Below are 19,070 nucleotides of genomic sequence, written 5' to 3' on the forward strand. Positions count from 1 at the left end.
TGATTTACAATGTGTTAATTTCTGCTGTACAGCAAGTTGTTTGGTTTTATATATTTATATATATATGTTTCTCTTTCATATTATTTTCCATTATGGTCTATTACAGGATATTGAGTATAGCTCCCTGTGCTATACAGTAGGACCTTGTTTTTTATTTCATTTAGTGATTTTAATTTAAAACTGAGCATTTAGTTAACATACATTAATGCTTGGCTTTAATAATTGCTTCTTCTTCTTCCCCTTCCTCTTTCTCTTCTCTTTCTTTTCTTCTCTTCTTTTCTCTTTGGCAGTTCTCTGTGGACTGATACAAAAAAACTAGTGCAATCCTGCCTGGTATGGACTTGTTGTCCGGGACGTATATATTTGCGGTCCTGTTAGCATGCGTCGTGTTTCAGTCTGGCGCCCAGGAGAAGAACTACACCATCCGGGAAGAAATGCCAGAAAACGTCCTGATAGGCGACTTGCTGAAAGACCTCAACTTGTCGCTAATTCCAGACAAGTCCTTAACAACTCCTATGCAGTTCAAGTTAGTGTACAAGACCGGAGATGTGCCACTGATTCGAATTGAAGAGGGTACTGGTGAGATCTTCACTACTGGAGCTCGCATTGATCGTGAGAAATTATGTGCTGGTGTCTTAGTGGACACCCGTTGCTTTTATGAGGTGGAGGTTGCCGTTCTGCCAGATGAAATATTTAGACTGGTTAAAATACGTTTTCTAATAGAAGACATAAATGATAATGCACCATTATTCCCTGCAACGGTTATCAACATATCAATTCCAGAGAACTCAGCTATAAACTCTCGATATGCTCTCCCAGCAGCCATTGATCCTGACATAGGAATAAACGGAGTTCAAAACTACCAACTAATTAAGGTGCGTTTTAAAAATGCTTCGTTAAAGATAGCTCATTTTTTAAAGGGAAGAAAAAAAAAAGGATCTTAGTGTACTTCAAATTTTGAGTAAGCCATCACCACAATTTTACAAAGTTTAAGTAAAGCATAGCAGAGAAAATTTATCAATGTAATTTTTGCAATTGCATGGAGTTTATGAATCTTCATTTTATGTATGTTCATTTTCAAGCAGTTGTTTGTGTTTCCACTAACAATCTATTATAGCGGTCAGACAAGGAGTTCAGCTTTGCTACTTACAAATCAATAACCTACACAATATCTTACTTTTAATCTGTCTTGTCATGACTTTGCCTCAAACTTGGCCTAAACAAGCAAATCTAAAACCTATCAGGTTTTCTAAGTGATTATTTTAGACAGAAAGCTTTATCTTGTCCTTTGAAAAGAAGACAAATTTATTTTAGGGGTGAATAGAACATTTTTATTACTAGCATTTCTACACGGATATAGTAGTAATAAATATTTTTCATGCCGATTTCAAGTCAAGGCAAGATCTTTAAGCATCTCTTGAGTCACAAAATGAGATTAAATTTTAGATATGTCTGGTTAATGTTAAATATTTTCATTTTGTTCCAATTCTTTGAAAACACAGAACATTAATTTGCAGTAAAGGATAAGTCAATTTTTCAGTCAAAGAGTTTCAGTTAACCTAAAGAACCTATTCTGGTTTGATTTGGGTCTTGGGGTGGGAAATGCAGAGGGAAGAATAATGGAATATTTGGTATTCTTTGAAATATGTGCAGAGAGACTGCATTTATCAAGCAAATGGGTGAATATTTTTAATTGGCTATATATAATATAGAGTAGTAGAAAACTCAGATTGAGGTATGTGATATAGTAAAATGCATTTGAATGATCTTGGCAAATGTGTAAAAGAACAAATGTGCCAGTATAATATAGATATGGTCAAGCAATTTTCAAAGTTTTATAAACATTTTCTGACTATTCACTACCAGATTATGATTGTCATAATGACCAATGTTAAACTTATTTAAAGAACACATAAATAAGATATTTTGATGAATATCATCTGAAGGTTTTAGCACGGAGGATGTGTAATATTGGAAAACTGCTCAGATGATGCTGATATGTTGTGAAGATATATTTGTTTATAAATACATTCAGAAATTGAACTCTAGAGACCTTTTGAGTGATTTCAAGTGAAATGCGGATTTGTGTGTGAATATAAGAAGTAAAAACTGAAAAAAGATGGATGATTTATAAATAAGCATTTCTAAGGTCCTTGCAATGGTGTTTCCTTATTTGATGAAATGCCAAAATATGCAGGAGTCAGAAAGATATAGATCACAATTTTGTGCTTACCACCGACTAGACAAGCCACCTCCGGCTTAATCTTTCTTACCTTTAGTTTCACCAGTCATAATATGAGGATGATGATATAAATTTCACAGGGGCAGAATTGGGAAGAATAAGCACTAATTAGAGGGTAGATACACCTGCATAGAAGATTTTTCTAGATGCATTGAAACATTTGACTGTTTATAGAAATGTGAGGCTTATTACTTTAAACAGTAAGTTGCATAGCAGAGTGGATACTATCTCTAAAGTTACACTGTCCAGTAGATGACTGGACAGTTACACTGTCCAGCAGTGATGACGGAATTTCTATTATCTGTGGTATCCAATATGGTAGCTACTGGCCACATGTGGCTATTGAGTACTTGAAATGCGTTTACTGTTACCAAGGAACTGAATTTTTAATTTTAATTAATCATAATTTTAATAGCCACCTGTGGTAAGTGGCTACTATTTTGGAGAGCACAGCCTAAACAAAGAAAAGCAGTTTATTTAGAAAATAAAAATTGACAGATTCAAATCAAAATGGGACCTTACCAAATTTAAATCAGGAATTAGTAATAGGGTCTCTCCACCCAACCATCCTGACAAATGTGTTATTTTGAAATGCAGTGCTTTACTGAAAGAATAATTTTGTCATGTCTCCCTCTGGGCAGCTTAATGAACTTCCAAGAAATTTCTGATTTGTCTTGAAAGCTGCTTAACAAATTCAAATTTAAAAAAAAAAAACAAATAAACCCACTGGCATAATTTAGGTTTGTTAAAATCTATTTTCATTTGAATTTCTTTGAAAGATTATCAGCAAGTGACATAAAGACAGGCTCACTAGAGGTTCTTAGATGAGTCTTAGAAATAGACATGCTCTATAATTTCATTCTGTTTTAGAATGTGTGATAAGCCAAAAGTGATGTACCTAAGTACTGGGGCATTTGTATGGCCCAATGGGCAAATACCGTCCTGACTGCTTGTTAAAAATAATAATTATGGAACACAAAGCATAGCCCTGGGCTTGCAGAGGGCCATCTCATGGGTTAGCTGAGTGCACTTTGACTTGCAAAAAGGTCCTGTCATGAAAGTGGTATGTACGCTGGGGGAGGGGGGATAGGGAGGTTAAATAAAAAGAAAAAAAAGAAACATGTTATGATTCATCCATAAATTTTAATAAGTGTTATAATTTGAAAGTAAGTAGGCCAACCATACTAATTTATTTTAAAAGATCTGTCCTGCAGAATAGGTTGAGAATTTAATTAATATTAACTTGTTCTATTTTTGTTGAGTAGACAAGACTAGCAAAATCACAGTTTATCTTAACTAAGGAAATAAAAAATGTATATGTAAAGTTCAGATAATGAAGGGAGAGAAGGGGAAGATATAGAGAAAAATTCTAGGAAAAATTAGGTCAATTTACACATGAAAGTGTCTTGCTATTAACAAATCTATGTTAATTAACAAGATAATTAACTGAAAATAAAGGTATTTGATAAATGTATCAAAATGTATATCATAAAAAGTATCATAAGACAAAACTTACAATATTGATCTTCAAAAAATTAATATATAAATATTTTAATTTCATTTATGCATTTCATGATATTAGGTGTGCTTTGGCATAAAACGGAAAGCATTATTATTACACATTTTAAATATTTGGATATTGCATTTCAGGGTAATAATTTATTTTGTTTATGATCATATGACTAGTAAATTGGGAACCGGAATAAGGTCTTCTGACTCTTAGATTTGATTGACAGAAAGAGACAGATAGATAACCTTGAGGGTGGGGATCACAGCAAGTTTAACAGGAAGGAAGAAGAAGAAAAAAGAAGAAAATGAAAAAAGGCAAAGTGAAAAGAAAGTGAGGAATGAATGAATAACATGATTACCAAGTGATTCTGCTTAGTACAAAGAAAATTATGGTAAAATAAAACTTATCCACATGATCTTGCAAAGGTTCATTTTCAAATTTTTGAGAGATTAGGTTACTCTAAAGAAAAAAAACTTCATCTATAAGTTTTTGATGTGAATTGCCACTTAAAAAAATATCGAGAAGTGAAATCTTCCCTTTTCCCTGTCTCAAGTAAAGACATGGTATAATGAGAATTCTCCATGATATTCTGATATAATTTCCCTTAATTTGGACTAGCTATGCTAAAGACCTATAACTATATATATCTATATATACACACATATATGTATATGTATGCCATTTGTATATATTATAAATATTATTTTATATATATTATAAATATATCATTTAAAAATGTTATTAAATAATATATTTTAAAATATATGTTATACATTGTATATAGTATATGCTATGTGTACACGATACCTACATACATATTGTGTACTATATATATAATTATCTGCATCTATGTGTCACCTATCTAATAAATATATACCACTGAGCCCTAGTAGTATTTGACAGAGCTGTTGTGCAGGAGTAGAAAGTTACAATGTCTTTCTAAATTCCACCTTATTATTCTGATGGCCTGTTACTTATAAAGCTTTTTTTCATATTCTAAGTCTGTTGTCAGGGAAGCTAGTACATTCACAAATAGAAATTCACCAATCTGACTCAGGATACAGACATAAACCACAGGGATCTACTTCTTCCCATGGTTGGAACTCAGGGGAAATTAGTTTGTGTAATGGTGTTGCATATGTCTTCATTTTCTGCTTCCGATTTTCATCTTCCCTCACATATATCAGCAATAATATTTCTATACTAGCCCAGTGGCAGTGTGTTGATTGGTCCCCTTGAGGCAAGCATGACGATGTTTCAAAGGTTGACTGTGTTGATGGAGCGTGAAGATCAAATTTTTCTCAGATTCATGACCCAACTCAAAGCCCTCACACATTTTTGTCCATCTCATAAAGCATCCTCATCTTTTACATCCACCTCAAAAAAAGTTAATCTTGGGCAGAGTCTTTTCACATAATCAAAGTTTGGTCCCTTGTTTCTATTTTGTTTAAAATAAGATATATTTGGTTTTTACTTTAAAAACTAAATGAGAACTAAACATCTTGCCTGTTGATCAATAGTTTGGATTTATGAAACTAAGGTTAGACTTAGATTTGCTTTGAAATCTGGTATTAGAAAATTCAAATTGTGAAAATTCTATCTACCATTAGATTTAGTAACCTTGAATACATTTGCCAAGAATGAGACATCATATAATATATTGTAGAGCTAAAGAGCAAGCAAACTTTATTATTCTGAAGGAATTAATATTTCTTTATCATATGTATCCACGGATCAAAGTAGTGTGTAGTATCAGGAGGAGTGAGTAAAATTCATTAATGCCATTGCAGGCATAATATGCTATAACAAACAATGTTATAATATGCTATAATATACATAATATGCTATAACAAACAATGTATTTAACTGCTTTAGAAAGCAAAGTTGCCTCTAAAGATATTCAGAAGAGTTTGAATATAGTGATTTCCTCAGTTTTCAACTATAAAATGAAGTTTTATTTGGAAGTTCACCCTTTCAGCTTTAAGATAACTTGATTTTATATTCTCTGAATTCTATGATGTGCAGGTTAACATTTTTGATCTGTGCTAAAAAGTAAAAGAGATGACAGTCAAATGCTAATGACTGTTAGGTCCCTGAAAGCTAGGGGTTATTATCAAAGTGCACCTCCAGTGGGGAAAAATGACAACATAAAACTCATTCTCTTCATAAATGAATCTTTATTAATGTTGTCAGGTCTTATTACAATGAGAGTGTGACACTAATAGGATTAAGTAACTTTTGACCTCATTGCTATTATCAGAGTCCTGGTTAATATAGTCCACTAACGCCTTTCATTAAATACATGTGTTATTAATAGTCCCACATGAAACACATATATGTAGGACATTTTAGATAACTCAATTCTAGAATTTATAAACTAAGATTCTGAAGAGCAAATGTATCTCCCCAACTTTGTTTGTTTGTTTTTTTTGTGGTATGCGGGCCTCCCTCTGTTGTGGCCTCTCCCGTTGCGGAGCACAGGCTCCGGACGCGCAGGCTCATTGGCCATGGCTCACGGGCCCAGCCGCTCCGCGGCATGTGGGATCCTCCCAGACCGGGGCGCGAACCCGGTTCCCCTGCCTCGGCAGGCGGACACGCAACCACTGCGCCACCAGGGAAGCCCCCATCTCCCCAACTTTGATTAATTTACTCACATTCTGCCCTTTGACCTGATAATAGCAACTAGCTGTAAGAAATACTGCTAAATTTTACATGGATTATTATTAGGCACAGGTTTATTGATCTGTTATTCTATTGTTCACTGTATCGAAATAAAAACCAATTTGATGTTTAATTTTGTGCCTGCCAAAGGGAAAGACTTAAAATCTATTAAATATATATTTAGTTATAAGACAAAATTATAGAACTCTTTAATGAAAACATGAGGTTTGGTTATACAGATCTACTTGGCTCCCATAATTCTGATCGATGCTAATAATCGGAGATAATAAACATTCCAATGTGTGTAGTTAGTTCAGCATAAATTATTTTTTTGATCTATACAACTTTATACTGACTGTATAACAACACTCTTAGCGAACTGAATTATGATCCTTCATTCAATCTTAGACCAAAAAAAATGATGGATTGGTAAAGCTTTTCTACCAGAAGTGGTAACATCTTTTTCAGAAGTGATGATAAAAGCAATAAGGTCATTCGGGGGGAAATTTCTGATTTTGACTTAATTCGATGAATAAAATAATTTAAATAGCTTTATGCTTTTACCAAGCTTTACACTTTTTGCTTTTATGTGAATTTGGACCAGTTTTGAAGAAATTATTCTTTATCAAAAAACTATAAAATGCATATGAAAAATAGTTCTCACTTCAAAATCAAATACCAAAGAAATTAGTATTCTCTCTTTGCATTTATTAGTTGAGTCATCGTCATAAATCAATAAAAAGTGTGAATAATTCAATAGCATAACAGAGAAAATAAATTGCTTTGACCACAAATTAAATTTTAGTATATCTTTGTTGAAGTGTCTTTTAGTTTCTGAATGCACATAGAAGGTACCAGAGGAAGGAAAGTATTAAGTTCAATTTAATTTTAAAACACAGAGCTTAAATAACTATTTTGAAGTGTTCTTTATACATTGGTCTTTTGCCTGCAGAAATTAATATATCTCCACCAATATTATTGTACAATTATGTGATAATGTTTTTTTCTTCGTAAAAGGTTAAATATTCATTACTAGAGAACTCAGTGCATCAAAATATAATATCCACATGCATGCACACAGAAATGTGTCTTTTAGCAACTAAAACAATAAAACTATAGCTGTCCATATATTTTTCATTTGCTGTGAAATATAAGATGTAATTCTAGATGATCAGTCATAAGAAACCTATTGCTTTTTTTTTAATACAGTGAAAGAATGTTTATATTTTAATTGCTGCATGTAGATGTCTGTAAACTTGCAGGTAAACTAAGAAAAGTAATACAAGGTTATAGAATAGGAAATAGAAATAAAAGACCTTTTGAAAAAACTACTTTTAAACTTTGTTTCATTCAACAAAACAAGGAGTTTTAAAAGTTGAATGCGTAAAATGAAGTTTTAGGTTATCTCACCTAATTTACATTTGTCCTTGAGATCTCACTTAACCAGGAATTTTATTTTATGGAGGATGTTCTCATGAACATATCTTATCCTTTTACTTATTTTAAATATAGAACTCCATTATTTTAAGCTTCTCCAATAGAATGAAGTAAAACTCTAAAGAATGGAAAGCTACTCTACTAAGTATTTTCTTAGTTGTAACAGTAACTGACTACCAACTAACATCTTAGTCTAATTCCAGTCATCTAAATTTAACATATACTTAATAAGTGCCCAGCATACAAAGTCTTGATGGATAAAAATACATTTGAAAAATAGTCACTGTCCCCAGGGAGCTTAATAACAAGGCATTATGGGGAATATATTTCTACACTAATGATAGTAAGGAAGAAAACATTTATTATATTAAAAGAACATTTTATCTTGAATTGGTCATTCTGACATTAAGACCATGGAATTATTTTTAAGTGTTCACAGTTTCAGACAAGTTCAAATTTCCCAATCTACTTTCAGTAGATTTTCACCCAGCACCCTCATTTATTCATGATATTTTATTTTTTACTAGGTCTGCAATTGTGGCAGTGATACTTTCTGCCAACATTTATCTGCAAAACAATTTCAAGACTGGAAATAAAATATTTTTGATGAAAATTTTAATTCCTGTGCTAGTGTTGGTAATTACACGAGTCCTTCTATTATCTTAATTCTCTAACTTGTTGTCTATGCCTCCAATTCCTCTTCTATATAATCGTGAAAATAAAATTATCTTTATCTAACAGGCAGGGATATTATAAAAATTAAAGAAATAAGAAAAATATATAAAATTTGCTGAGTGCCTTGAAGAAAAGTGTTTTATAAACAGTAGTTACTGGTTTTGCTCTATGGTTTAAGATTGTAGTCTCCCCCAATTTTTCTGAAATTATGCTCTATACTCTTTAAAAATCTTATTTTACAACCTAAACTTTTCACACATATTTTATATATGTATACAGAGGAAAATATGACAACATTATTCTCTTTCTCAATCAGTGCCACTGGCTCCACAATTATTTCTTGACTTAGTTCAATTTAAAATAAACAAACTTCCATTTACCTTCTTTAACTTGTCTCTTGAATCAAATGTTTCCTTCTCCTCATTTGTCTTTCTCTCCTCCTGGCCCTCCATATGACTATGATATTGTTAATGTGAATACTTTCTCATATACAGCTTCTACCATCTGGAATTGCTTTATTTACATCTCATTCATATGCCATTTTTAAAAATTAGATGTCCTATCTTTTCTTTTTCACACTGAAAACTCTTTTCTATTTTCCTATTTCTTGTCTTGTAAGTCAGTCAAAATTGTCTTACTGCAGTGGATTCTGTAGGAGAGATATGTAATAACAAATTTGAATTTTTTAATTTTTAATCATTCAAAATTAAATAGGTTTTAAAAGTCATTTTTGCAGCAGGATATTTGCTAGAACTACACTTTCATGGATACTAGTATGTTTTCTTGGTTTGGGAGGGGTACCTTATATTCACTGAGCACAAGAGTTTGCTTAGAAGCATCCATTTAAAGTAGCTTAGTCAGGGACAAGAAGAGCTTTGCTAGGGCTTCCCTGGTGGAGCAGTGGTTGAGAGTCCGCCTGCCGATGCAGGGGACACGGGTTCATGCCCCGGTCCGGGAAGATCCCACATGCCGCGGAGCGGCTGGGCCCGTGAGCCATGGCCGCTGAGCCTGTGCGTCTGGAGCCTGTGCTCCGCAACGGGAGAGGCCACAATAGTGAGAGGCCTGTGCACCACAAAAAAAAAAAAAAAAAAAAAAAAAGAGAGCTTTGCTGTCAGTAAGGAAAATAATGAAGTAAATAGTTAACAGAAGAACAAAGTGATGCTCTAAACAATCCAGGGATGATCAAATTTAAAAAAAAAAACAATTTAATGGATTATAAATAAAGAAGTGTAGAACTTTATAGATTACTTTTAGTTGAACATAGTGCATTATTGAAGTCACTGAATGATTGTATGGATGAATATGAGAGTGCATATAGCTATCAAAAAGTAGGAAAATATAATTGTGTTTCGATTATACAAACTAATGAATATTCGATTAACTTAGATATTCAACTCCCTTCCATAAGTAAATATGAAATGAAGGCTACTTAGGTTGGTTGAATACACAAAAATCTATAAAATTCTGATTTTGATGATTATATTCTTGACTTCTTTTAGTGGTGTCACACTGCTTTTTCTCTGAGGACTTAAATATATAACAGATTTTGTGAGTTTCAGGAGGCCTTCAAATCTTTTAATTTTACTCTGAGGAAAGTGATTCCTAAAGGATCAGCTACAGATAGCCATAGCATTTTCTTCAAAACCATATCACCCCTTCAAATACCTCATTATCCTAGATTCCAAAACCAGTCTAGAACTTTCTAAGTTGAAGAAGTAGCGATGACCATCCTATTATATTTAAGCCTTTGGAAGCCATTGTAATGGTGTGGGAATGCATCTTTAACTAGAAGTACTCATGGGACTGGAAAAGTGAAAATTTCCTCATTGGGGATGGTATATATATGGTACTGAGTTGAAACATTGTTGGCTGGCTTCTATATAGGCTGAACTAGCTTATCCATCTGTAGTTTTAGGATTCTATACATTTCTCTGAAATCTATTTTCTCCAGAAAACCCATCTTGAGTTTTCAGGCATATTTAGCTGCCTTGAGTTTTGCTTTAGTCCTTCAAATGATGCTTTAGATCAAATACCTAATTGGTAAAATGAATGGATTTTTATAAAGCTAGAGGTCTCACATAGAAAACCAGTTTACATGCAAAATAGCTAGATTTATAAAAGTGACATTTTAATCCCTATAACTCTTAGAAATCGGATTTTTTTGTTATTTATCTAATAGACATGACTTCTTGAGCTGTATATTCTACAAAAATATAATCATACTATGGCAAATTTAAGTAGTTTAAAGTAACTTAAAATTTTTCTCCACTTGTTTTATTTGGTATTTTTTAAATAGTAATCTCATTTTAACTATGTCTGACCTTCTGTAATCTAAACTGTTAAAGGTTGGAGGCAAAAAATTGACTCCTGTCTGAGATAATCTTCTACATACCCTACAATCTAGTGGCTGGCCTTATTTGAGTATTGATTAATGTAAAAATAACATTTTACGAAACAGCTCCCTGATATTACGAGACAACTGTGGAATTTGGTGAAGCAATTATTTTTGTATTTTCCCCAATTTAAGGCATAGTGTATTAATTAGATTCAGCTATAAGTAAACATAAACTATTGTTTTAGATAACCTCAAGAGTTATTTCAAAGTATCTTCATGGTTTGCTACACAGTTTTCTGACAATTGTTTCATCTGCCGCAACTGTTAAGCTTTCTTAAACTTGATTGCTCCAATGGGTTAGTGATAGTTGATTCACCCATATTTGCAGTGCATTGCCACAATGAGTTATCCACAATTCTTTTTACTGACAACAGCTTTTGTATTTTGTGTTACTATGATATTGGAAGAGTTTTTTTCCCCCGCACATAACTGACTGCATAACTCTGTGATTTCACACATTAGCAATTTATGTTTCACAAATAACTGGATTTGCTGTCCTAGTTGCAGTTATCCGTAGTTGCTTTAAAAGATAACTGCTGGGCTTCCCTGGTGGCGCAGTGGTTGAGAGTCCATCTGCTGAGGCAGGGGACACGGGTTCGTGCCCCGGTCCGCGAGGATCCCACAGGCCGCGGAGCGGCTGGGCCAGTGAGCCATGGCCACTGAGCCTGCGCGTCCGGAGCCTGTGCTCTGCAATGGGAGAGGCCCGCGTACAGCAAAAACAACAACAACAAAGATAACTGCTTACTTTGATTATTGCTTAGGCAGTATTTGTAGTTACTTTAAGTGTTGCTTTCTCAAATGATTTCCACAGACATAGTGGACAAACGGTTTGACCTGTAGAGTTCAGATTCAATTTGTAGATTAAAAAGAGAATTATCTTTGGGTGCCTTATACATATCTTTGTGTATATATATGTTTTAACCTCTATTTTATCCTCACCTGGTTTTCTGTTATTTACTTTCGTTGTATAAAATGAGGCTAACCACATAATTTATCCTCCAAATAAAGACAAGTTTAAAAGTGAAAGGGCACCTCAATAATTAAACAGGGACACGAGAATATATGGTCACAACACATAAAACCCAAAATGTCTAATTTCTTCTTTGCCATTTTATGTTTCCTGTTCTTCCTAAAGGTCTGAACTACCTTGAGCCAGAGAGCTGCCACTTCCTGCATAACATCAATGAAGTAAACTATTACTTGCACAAACTCAAACTGGACTCTCCATTTATTTTAGCTGAACAATTCTCAGGTGAACAATTCTGAGTTAGCTCAATTGGCAAAAGATTGGCTTGTGAAGAATTATCTGGCAGCAGACATGCTATCATCAAATTTATGTAGGGTGAATCCTTTTCTGAGCTGGCATTGTTCATGTCATGTAGTGTTCACTAAAGCTAAACAGGCAAGAGAATGGCATGGAAAGCAGATGTAATTTCATTAAAAATGCTTTTATTTTGGACATATGATTTCCTTAATCATTATTTAAATGTATGAAGGCTATCTGTCCTTTGCTTCCAAGCTTTGACTCACAAAAATTAGGAGGGATTAGCCTCTGGCCAAGGTTCTAAACAATTAAGGTTTTAAGAAGTTAAATGTGTTACCCCATTTCTCCTTTTCTACACCATTTTCCCTGAGTACCTATTTATCTAGAGGCCATTTGAGTATAGCCTAAACAGTTGATGAGTTAGAGAACCTCTTGCACATCTTTTCAAACTAAAAATTAAATTGTAGATAAGAGCCTTGAGTGGTTTTTGTAAGAGAAGAATAGTGATTTCATCTGAATGGACATATTCTTCATAAATACTTTTAAAAGAACAGTTTATATTTTCCTTCATTATACTGATTTGAGAATAATGGATACTTGGATGCAGTATCACATTGTATTCTGTTGTTGTTTCTCCATTCACCAACATTAAAAAACATGATGTCACCAATAATCATTTAATTATTTTTACATCATATGTTTTGGTTTTCTTCATGGATTTGCCTGGACTTCACTCAGGGTTTTGAATTTCTTTTACATACATTCTAAATATATATATATATTTTTTTAGATAGATAAATATGGGCACTTAAGTCACCATCAGGAGATATATATTATATATTGTATATTATATATTACATATTATGTATATATATATATATATCAGGTGTATTCTGATGGTGACTTAAGAGTGCCCATATCCTATTCTAGTTGAGCTAATCATTTTTCTAAAGATAAGTTTAAATTTCACCCCCTAAATGTCCTATATGCCTTGACTCATAGAACCAGATATGATGCAGAATTCTATTTTAAAAGTCAATTGCCTGCCCTTCCCCCTCCCCATATCCTCAGGTCCATGCTCTAGTAGGTCTGTGTTTTATTCCCGTCATACCACTAATCTCTTCATGACATTTTTTTTTCTTAGATTCCATATATATGTGTTAGCAGCTGTGACGAAGTGAGAGAGTGGCATGGACATATATACACTACCAAATGTAAAATAGATAGCTAGAGGGAAGCAGCTGCATAGCACAGGAAGATCAGCTCTGTGCTTTGTGACCACCTAGAGAGGTGGGATGGGGAGGGTGGGAGGGAGGGAGACACAGGAGGGAAGAGATATGGGAACATATGTGTATGTATAACTGATTCACTTTGTTGTAAAGCAGAAACTAACACACCATTGTAAAACAGTTATACTCCAATAAAGTTAAAAAAAAAAAAAACAAGGTGAATCAGTTATACATGTGCATGTGTCCCCATGTCTCTTCCCTCTTGCGTCTCCCTCCCTCCCACGCTCCCTATCCCACCCTTGTTTGTTTGTTTTTGAAGTAAATACATGTGTCTGTGATATGCAGCGTTCTCTAAAGCACAGGATCCAGGTAGAGGCTCGTCTTGCCTGGGTCTAAGGACAGTACTGAATGGAGCAATCCAACACCGTCCCCCTATATAGCTACGGTGTTGTACATAAAATACATACTATTGCACTAAATGATTATGCGTGTTAAAGTTATAAAAACTTTAGCAATAGAATGTTTATGACATACACAATGGAATGAGGTATGTGCTTTATTCCTGTTTGGGAGAATAAAAAATGATTGCCAGCCTGTATTTGTATCTGAGAAATGCTAAATTGAAGTTAAGCCAATTTCTTTACAGCAGGACTTCTCAGAGCCTTGAATATACTCATGTGAATTGTGACTGTCCCAAGAGGGAGATAGAGCATGCAGTATTTTTCAAAATTATTTGACCACCAAAACATTTTTCATGAAGTTTTGTTAATATCTCACAGACACATTTCCAGAGATCCTGAACTACCCTAGGCCGTCTTCAGTAGGAAAGAGTAGAAACCAAAAGGCAGAGCCAGTGCAGCACTGGGAGAATCTGCTGACTCCCAAGATAACCGAGAGAGCCTGCCTCATCATGATGGCTCCACTCTGTAGATGACATGGGTCTTGAGTGGTCAGCAACTGATCTCAAGGCCCTGGAATTTAGTGGCTTGGCCACTGCACTTACACTGTTTATCGCGGCACCTCAGCACAGGGTCCAAGTTCAATCCCAGGCATTATGGAATCTGTCTTTGTGATAGGGAGTCTGATGCCAGGGAGACCTTTATTCCGGCAGTGAGTGGACTACCCCAGTGATCTTATCCCTCCAACTGAAAGTTATAAAAACTTTAGCAATAGAATGTTTATGACATACACAATGGAATGAGGTATGTGCTTTATTCCTGTTTGGGAGAATAAAAAATGATTGCCAGTCTGTAAAAAAAAAAAAAAAAAAGTCAGTTGTACGTATCAGGATTACTGTTCTTTTATATGGCATTATTCATGAAAAGCAAAGCGATTAAATGAATTAGTAAACACATTTCAAGTATGTTTATTTTTAAACTTGCCTTTAATTCTTAGAGATAGCTTGAATATTTTAGTATAGTCCCTAATAAAAATAATTGAATTAGATTCAAGTATCTAGGTGAGTTAATAGCAATCACTACAAACCTAAATAATTCTGGTGATAATAAAAATCAAGTTAAATACAAAATGTTGTATAGAGTTCATTTAGTTTAATAATCCAATGGTTTAATAGTTTACATTTGATTTTAGAGTAATGATGTTTTAAAATGCAAATTGCTTATTATTAGATTCCTTAACTTTAAAATAATTGTCTTTCTTCCACCTCTTGGCAGTTTACCAAATCACAAACGATTTTTTTTTTAGTACCTGCTTTTATTTTATTTATTTATTTTTAACATCTTTATTGGAGTATAATTGCTTTACAATGTTGTGTTAGTTGCTGCTGTATAACAAAGTGAGTCAGCTATATGTATACATATATCCCCATATCTCCTCCCACAAATGATTTTGATCAGAGAAGAATGTCTTTTTCAGAAGTTAAAACCAGTATTCATTAAATGTTTACCAGTCTACTATCATTGATAGGGTTTTGCTATACTTGAAAAATATATATCCCAAGGTTGTCAAATTTTTGAGAAATTGTGATTACATTAAATTATAGTTTGATAATCAAAACATAATTTGAGCATCACTTTAATATTCAAGCTTCTTGTCCTTGCTATTATGTGCATGAAAGTAATTGATCATAATTCTATATAAATTATTCATTCTAAACTGTAGTCAATACTTTGTTATTCTATAGTTAATAATCAGATTTAAGTGAATCATATATTTTCCCATTACCTTTTTTCTCCAAAATACTTTAAAAATATTTCCTAGAAATTTTCTACTTCAGCAAATGTATGTCAAGACTCCCAGACTGTACAGCTAAAACTAATGCAATATTATAAATCAACTATACTTCAATTTTAAAAAAGGCTCCCAGAAAACTTCTTTAAATTCCAGAATTATTCATGGGATTGGATAAACTCACATCTCCATTAGACATTTTTTCCTGTTATTAGTAAAATCCCCTCTAGTTCTGATCAGTGTTGTAGCAGCTTTGTCCTTGGTTTTTATTATATATAGAATACTTTACAAGGAGCAGCATCTTCCCCCTTCTAAGAGGATAGTCAAAGCAAATTGGTGTGATTATTTAGAATAGTAAGGATTTTTAAAAGGAATTTCAAATTGGACTTTCGAGATATCACAAACCTCAATGTACTGGGCATCATTGATAAACAGATTCCTCTTTTAACAATTTATTTTGATGTAGCTACATTCACTTTGAAGATTTTTTGGTAGTTGTACATGTTTCCTTCAACCATTTTTCTTCTAACTATTGGCTTACTGAGGTTGTGAAAACATACAGAGGCTGTGGATACTGACAATTTTAAGTTCTGCTTTGATTTCCAGAGGGGAAATGTAATATTATACTGGCTTTGGCATATAAGACCTTTACATTAATTCTTAGTCAAGATAAAAAAATAATTTTCTTTTACCACATTGCCCAATTATCATCCTTTAATCAAAGTAACTTATTAATGCTACAGAATGTATTTGTGGACATTATAATTTAGAACTTGATTTTGAGAACATTTTATTCTAAAAATCGTATCAAGACGTGACTTTCCAAATACACAGTATTTTCCTATTATGGTTAAACTTGTACCTCTTTTTGTCCCCCTCATCCCACCCTTTTAAACTAAGACTTGTAGCTGCACAAGGACTGAAAATACCTTTGCTTATTTATGACCTTATTTGGTAAACTTTATTTAATGTAGGTATTAAAAAAGAAGGTAAAACCCCCAAAATGTCCCAATTTAAAAGAGAGTGAAACTAAAAACTCCTTTCTACTAACTTTATACTTTGAAGCATTTATTTTATAACCCTTAACTGTCAAGAATTGTCATATGTTTTGCCATCTATGACAGCTCTTTTAGTAGAATAAGGGAAAGGCATTGTTATAATAAGTAAGGGATTTAAGTAGAGCAGCTTTCTGGTAGAGTGAAAATAGTGATAATTCTGCTGTCATGCTCTTGTTTTTTTCCTGTACTGTCCACTGGGTTATCCATTATTTCTCAATATGATACAAATTAATTAAGATATGTAGTGAGCTGTGGAAAATTTCTTATATTTTGTCATAAACATATGTTTACTGACTGTACATCAATAAATCAGTAAGCAATGCATGAAACTCTAAGAATTATGGTATTATGAAAATATCTACGAAACCCTGGATGTTTAAACCACTGTGTTTTTTCATATGATGTTGTCACAGATCAAATATATTCACCCTTTTTATTTTAAAAATAATAAACAATTATTGTTTAACATAATTAAAAAATAAAATGTTTAAATTAACAAATGTAAAATAGAGTTGGACATTTATTCATATCAGATAAATAGAATAATGTTTTCTATGTATATGTAATATTTCCCATAATGTTCAGTTTTTCATTGCCATCTATAGCTTTAGCTCTTATTGAATAAGAATGTGTCTTGGAACCTGAATCAAAACTTGATTTTAAAATTTTAGTTGGTAACCAAAGATCAAATTTCTCCAGTTCTGTATCAGATGATCTGATCATTAGACACTAGTGGGATTCACTTACTTTCAAGTATTACATTTTAAATGTGTGTTGATTTTATCACCTATAATTTCAAGCTACTGTGTAAACCTTGGAAGTTTTCAATAGTACTTCCATTGGTCACAAATAGAAATTAGTTTGCTGCTATTCTGGCCTAGCATACAAATAAAGTCAAAAGCTTCTCCTCCTAGAAACATTTAAACCATTCATATTTTCATAAAATTAGGTATTACTTATTGGTGATCTCAGAGTTCTTAAAAGTACAATTAACCACAAGATAAGATAGTCTATATGAAAATATGTTTATAGTCGGCTTACTGCCATAGAAAAGTGATGTTTGTACAAACGATTCTTATGCACAGATGTGATTCGTTTCTTTCCATTTATATTTCTGAGGCTCTTCTGATTATTTATTTGCTGGATGCTACAAGTATAATTGTAGTTATACTGATTTCAGAGTAAAACTTTGCATTTGGATGCAATTTAGTCTTTTCCTTTTAGGATCATAATTCTCAGTGTGTTGGCCCAGGGTTTCTTGACCTTGGCACTATTGACGTTTGGAGCTGGATAATTCCTTCTCGTGAGATGGGGTAGGACAGGACAGGGGCTGTCCTGTGCATTGTAGGAAGTTTATTAGTATACCTGGCCTCTACCCACCAAGTCCCTGTGGCACCCTCCTGCTTAGAAGTGACAACCAAAAATATTTCCAGAGTTTGCTAAATATCCCCTGTGTGGGGGAGGGGGTTGGAATTTCCTTAGCAGAGAACTACTGCTTTAGCCCACCCTTGCACCGCCTAGTGTGGTAGGAGCAGATTTTGTTATCTTTAGTAACTCCAAGGACAAGTCGGGGTGTTTTGAACACTTTCCCAAACCTTCAAACAATGAGCATTTCCAGATGAGAGAATACTTCACAAATGTTTAAACAATAAATGCAATTTGAACAGTTTCTTAAACCTTAGGAGTCATAAGTGAAAAAGTGTTAGCACATAAAAAAGTATTAGCACCTTTGATAGAGATTTTATGAAGTAATAATGCTTTTTATAATTTCCAAAATATATAATTAATTTTCAGTGTAGAAGTTACTTTCTTATCTATGTAACTGAAGGGGAACATTATGCTAAATGATAGAGCAAAGTAACTTGAGAGATGGTTTTCTTCTAATTTCAGATGGGATAAACAATTCATTAATTGCACAAAAGTATTTCAATACTTTTTCTGTTTTATTATATATCAAGAAAATACACTTATTATTAACACTAACAAAATCTTAACTTATGCAATGAATCCACTTTATAAATTGAATATTTATATGAAACAAATATGTGTCCTTTGCCAAATTAATTTCCAATCTTAGAATAAAAATTAGAAGGATAAAATTAATATGTATGAGTATTTTTGTTTGTAAAATGTTATACATTGTGGGAACTCAGCTAGTAAAGAAAGGTTTATTCTTTTCATTAGTAAAATCATTATTTTTTTAATTTAATTTCATGGTTGTGTAAAAATTATTAGTTAAAGGGCTTCCCTGGTGGCGCAGTGGTTGCGTGTCCGCCTGCCGATGCAGGGGAACCGGGTTCGCGCCCCGGTCTGGGAGGATCCCACATGCCGCGGAGCGGCTGGGCCTGTGAGCCATGGCCCCTAGGCCTGCGCGTCCGGAGCCTGTGCTCCGCAACGGGAGAGGCCGCA

The 19,070-nt window shown here is 33.4% G+C and overlaps 1 protein-coding gene across 7 annotated transcripts in view; it reads left to right on the forward strand.

Annotated features, from left to right (window-relative positions):
* The first annotated feature begins 294 nt into the window (after positions 1-294).
* The window catches only part of PCDH11X (protocadherin 11 X-linked), a 728,057-nt gene continuing 709,281 nt past the window's right edge, over positions 295-19,070 (forward strand). For all 7 annotated transcript variants that reach the window (XM_055081827.1, XM_055081826.1, XM_055081828.1 and 4 more), the window contains exon 1: positions 295-875. In XM_055081827.1, coding sequence (XP_054937802.1) covers positions 336-875 — 540 coding nt within the window. In that variant the 5' untranslated portion in view covers positions 295-335. The remainder of the gene's footprint in view (positions 876-19,070) is intronic.

The sequence above is a fragment of the Physeter macrocephalus genome, chromosome 21, assembly GCF_002837175.3.
Source record: "Physeter macrocephalus isolate SW-GA chromosome 21, ASM283717v5, whole genome shotgun sequence".
Lineage (NCBI taxonomy): Eukaryota > Metazoa > Chordata > Mammalia > Artiodactyla > Physeteridae > Physeter > Physeter macrocephalus.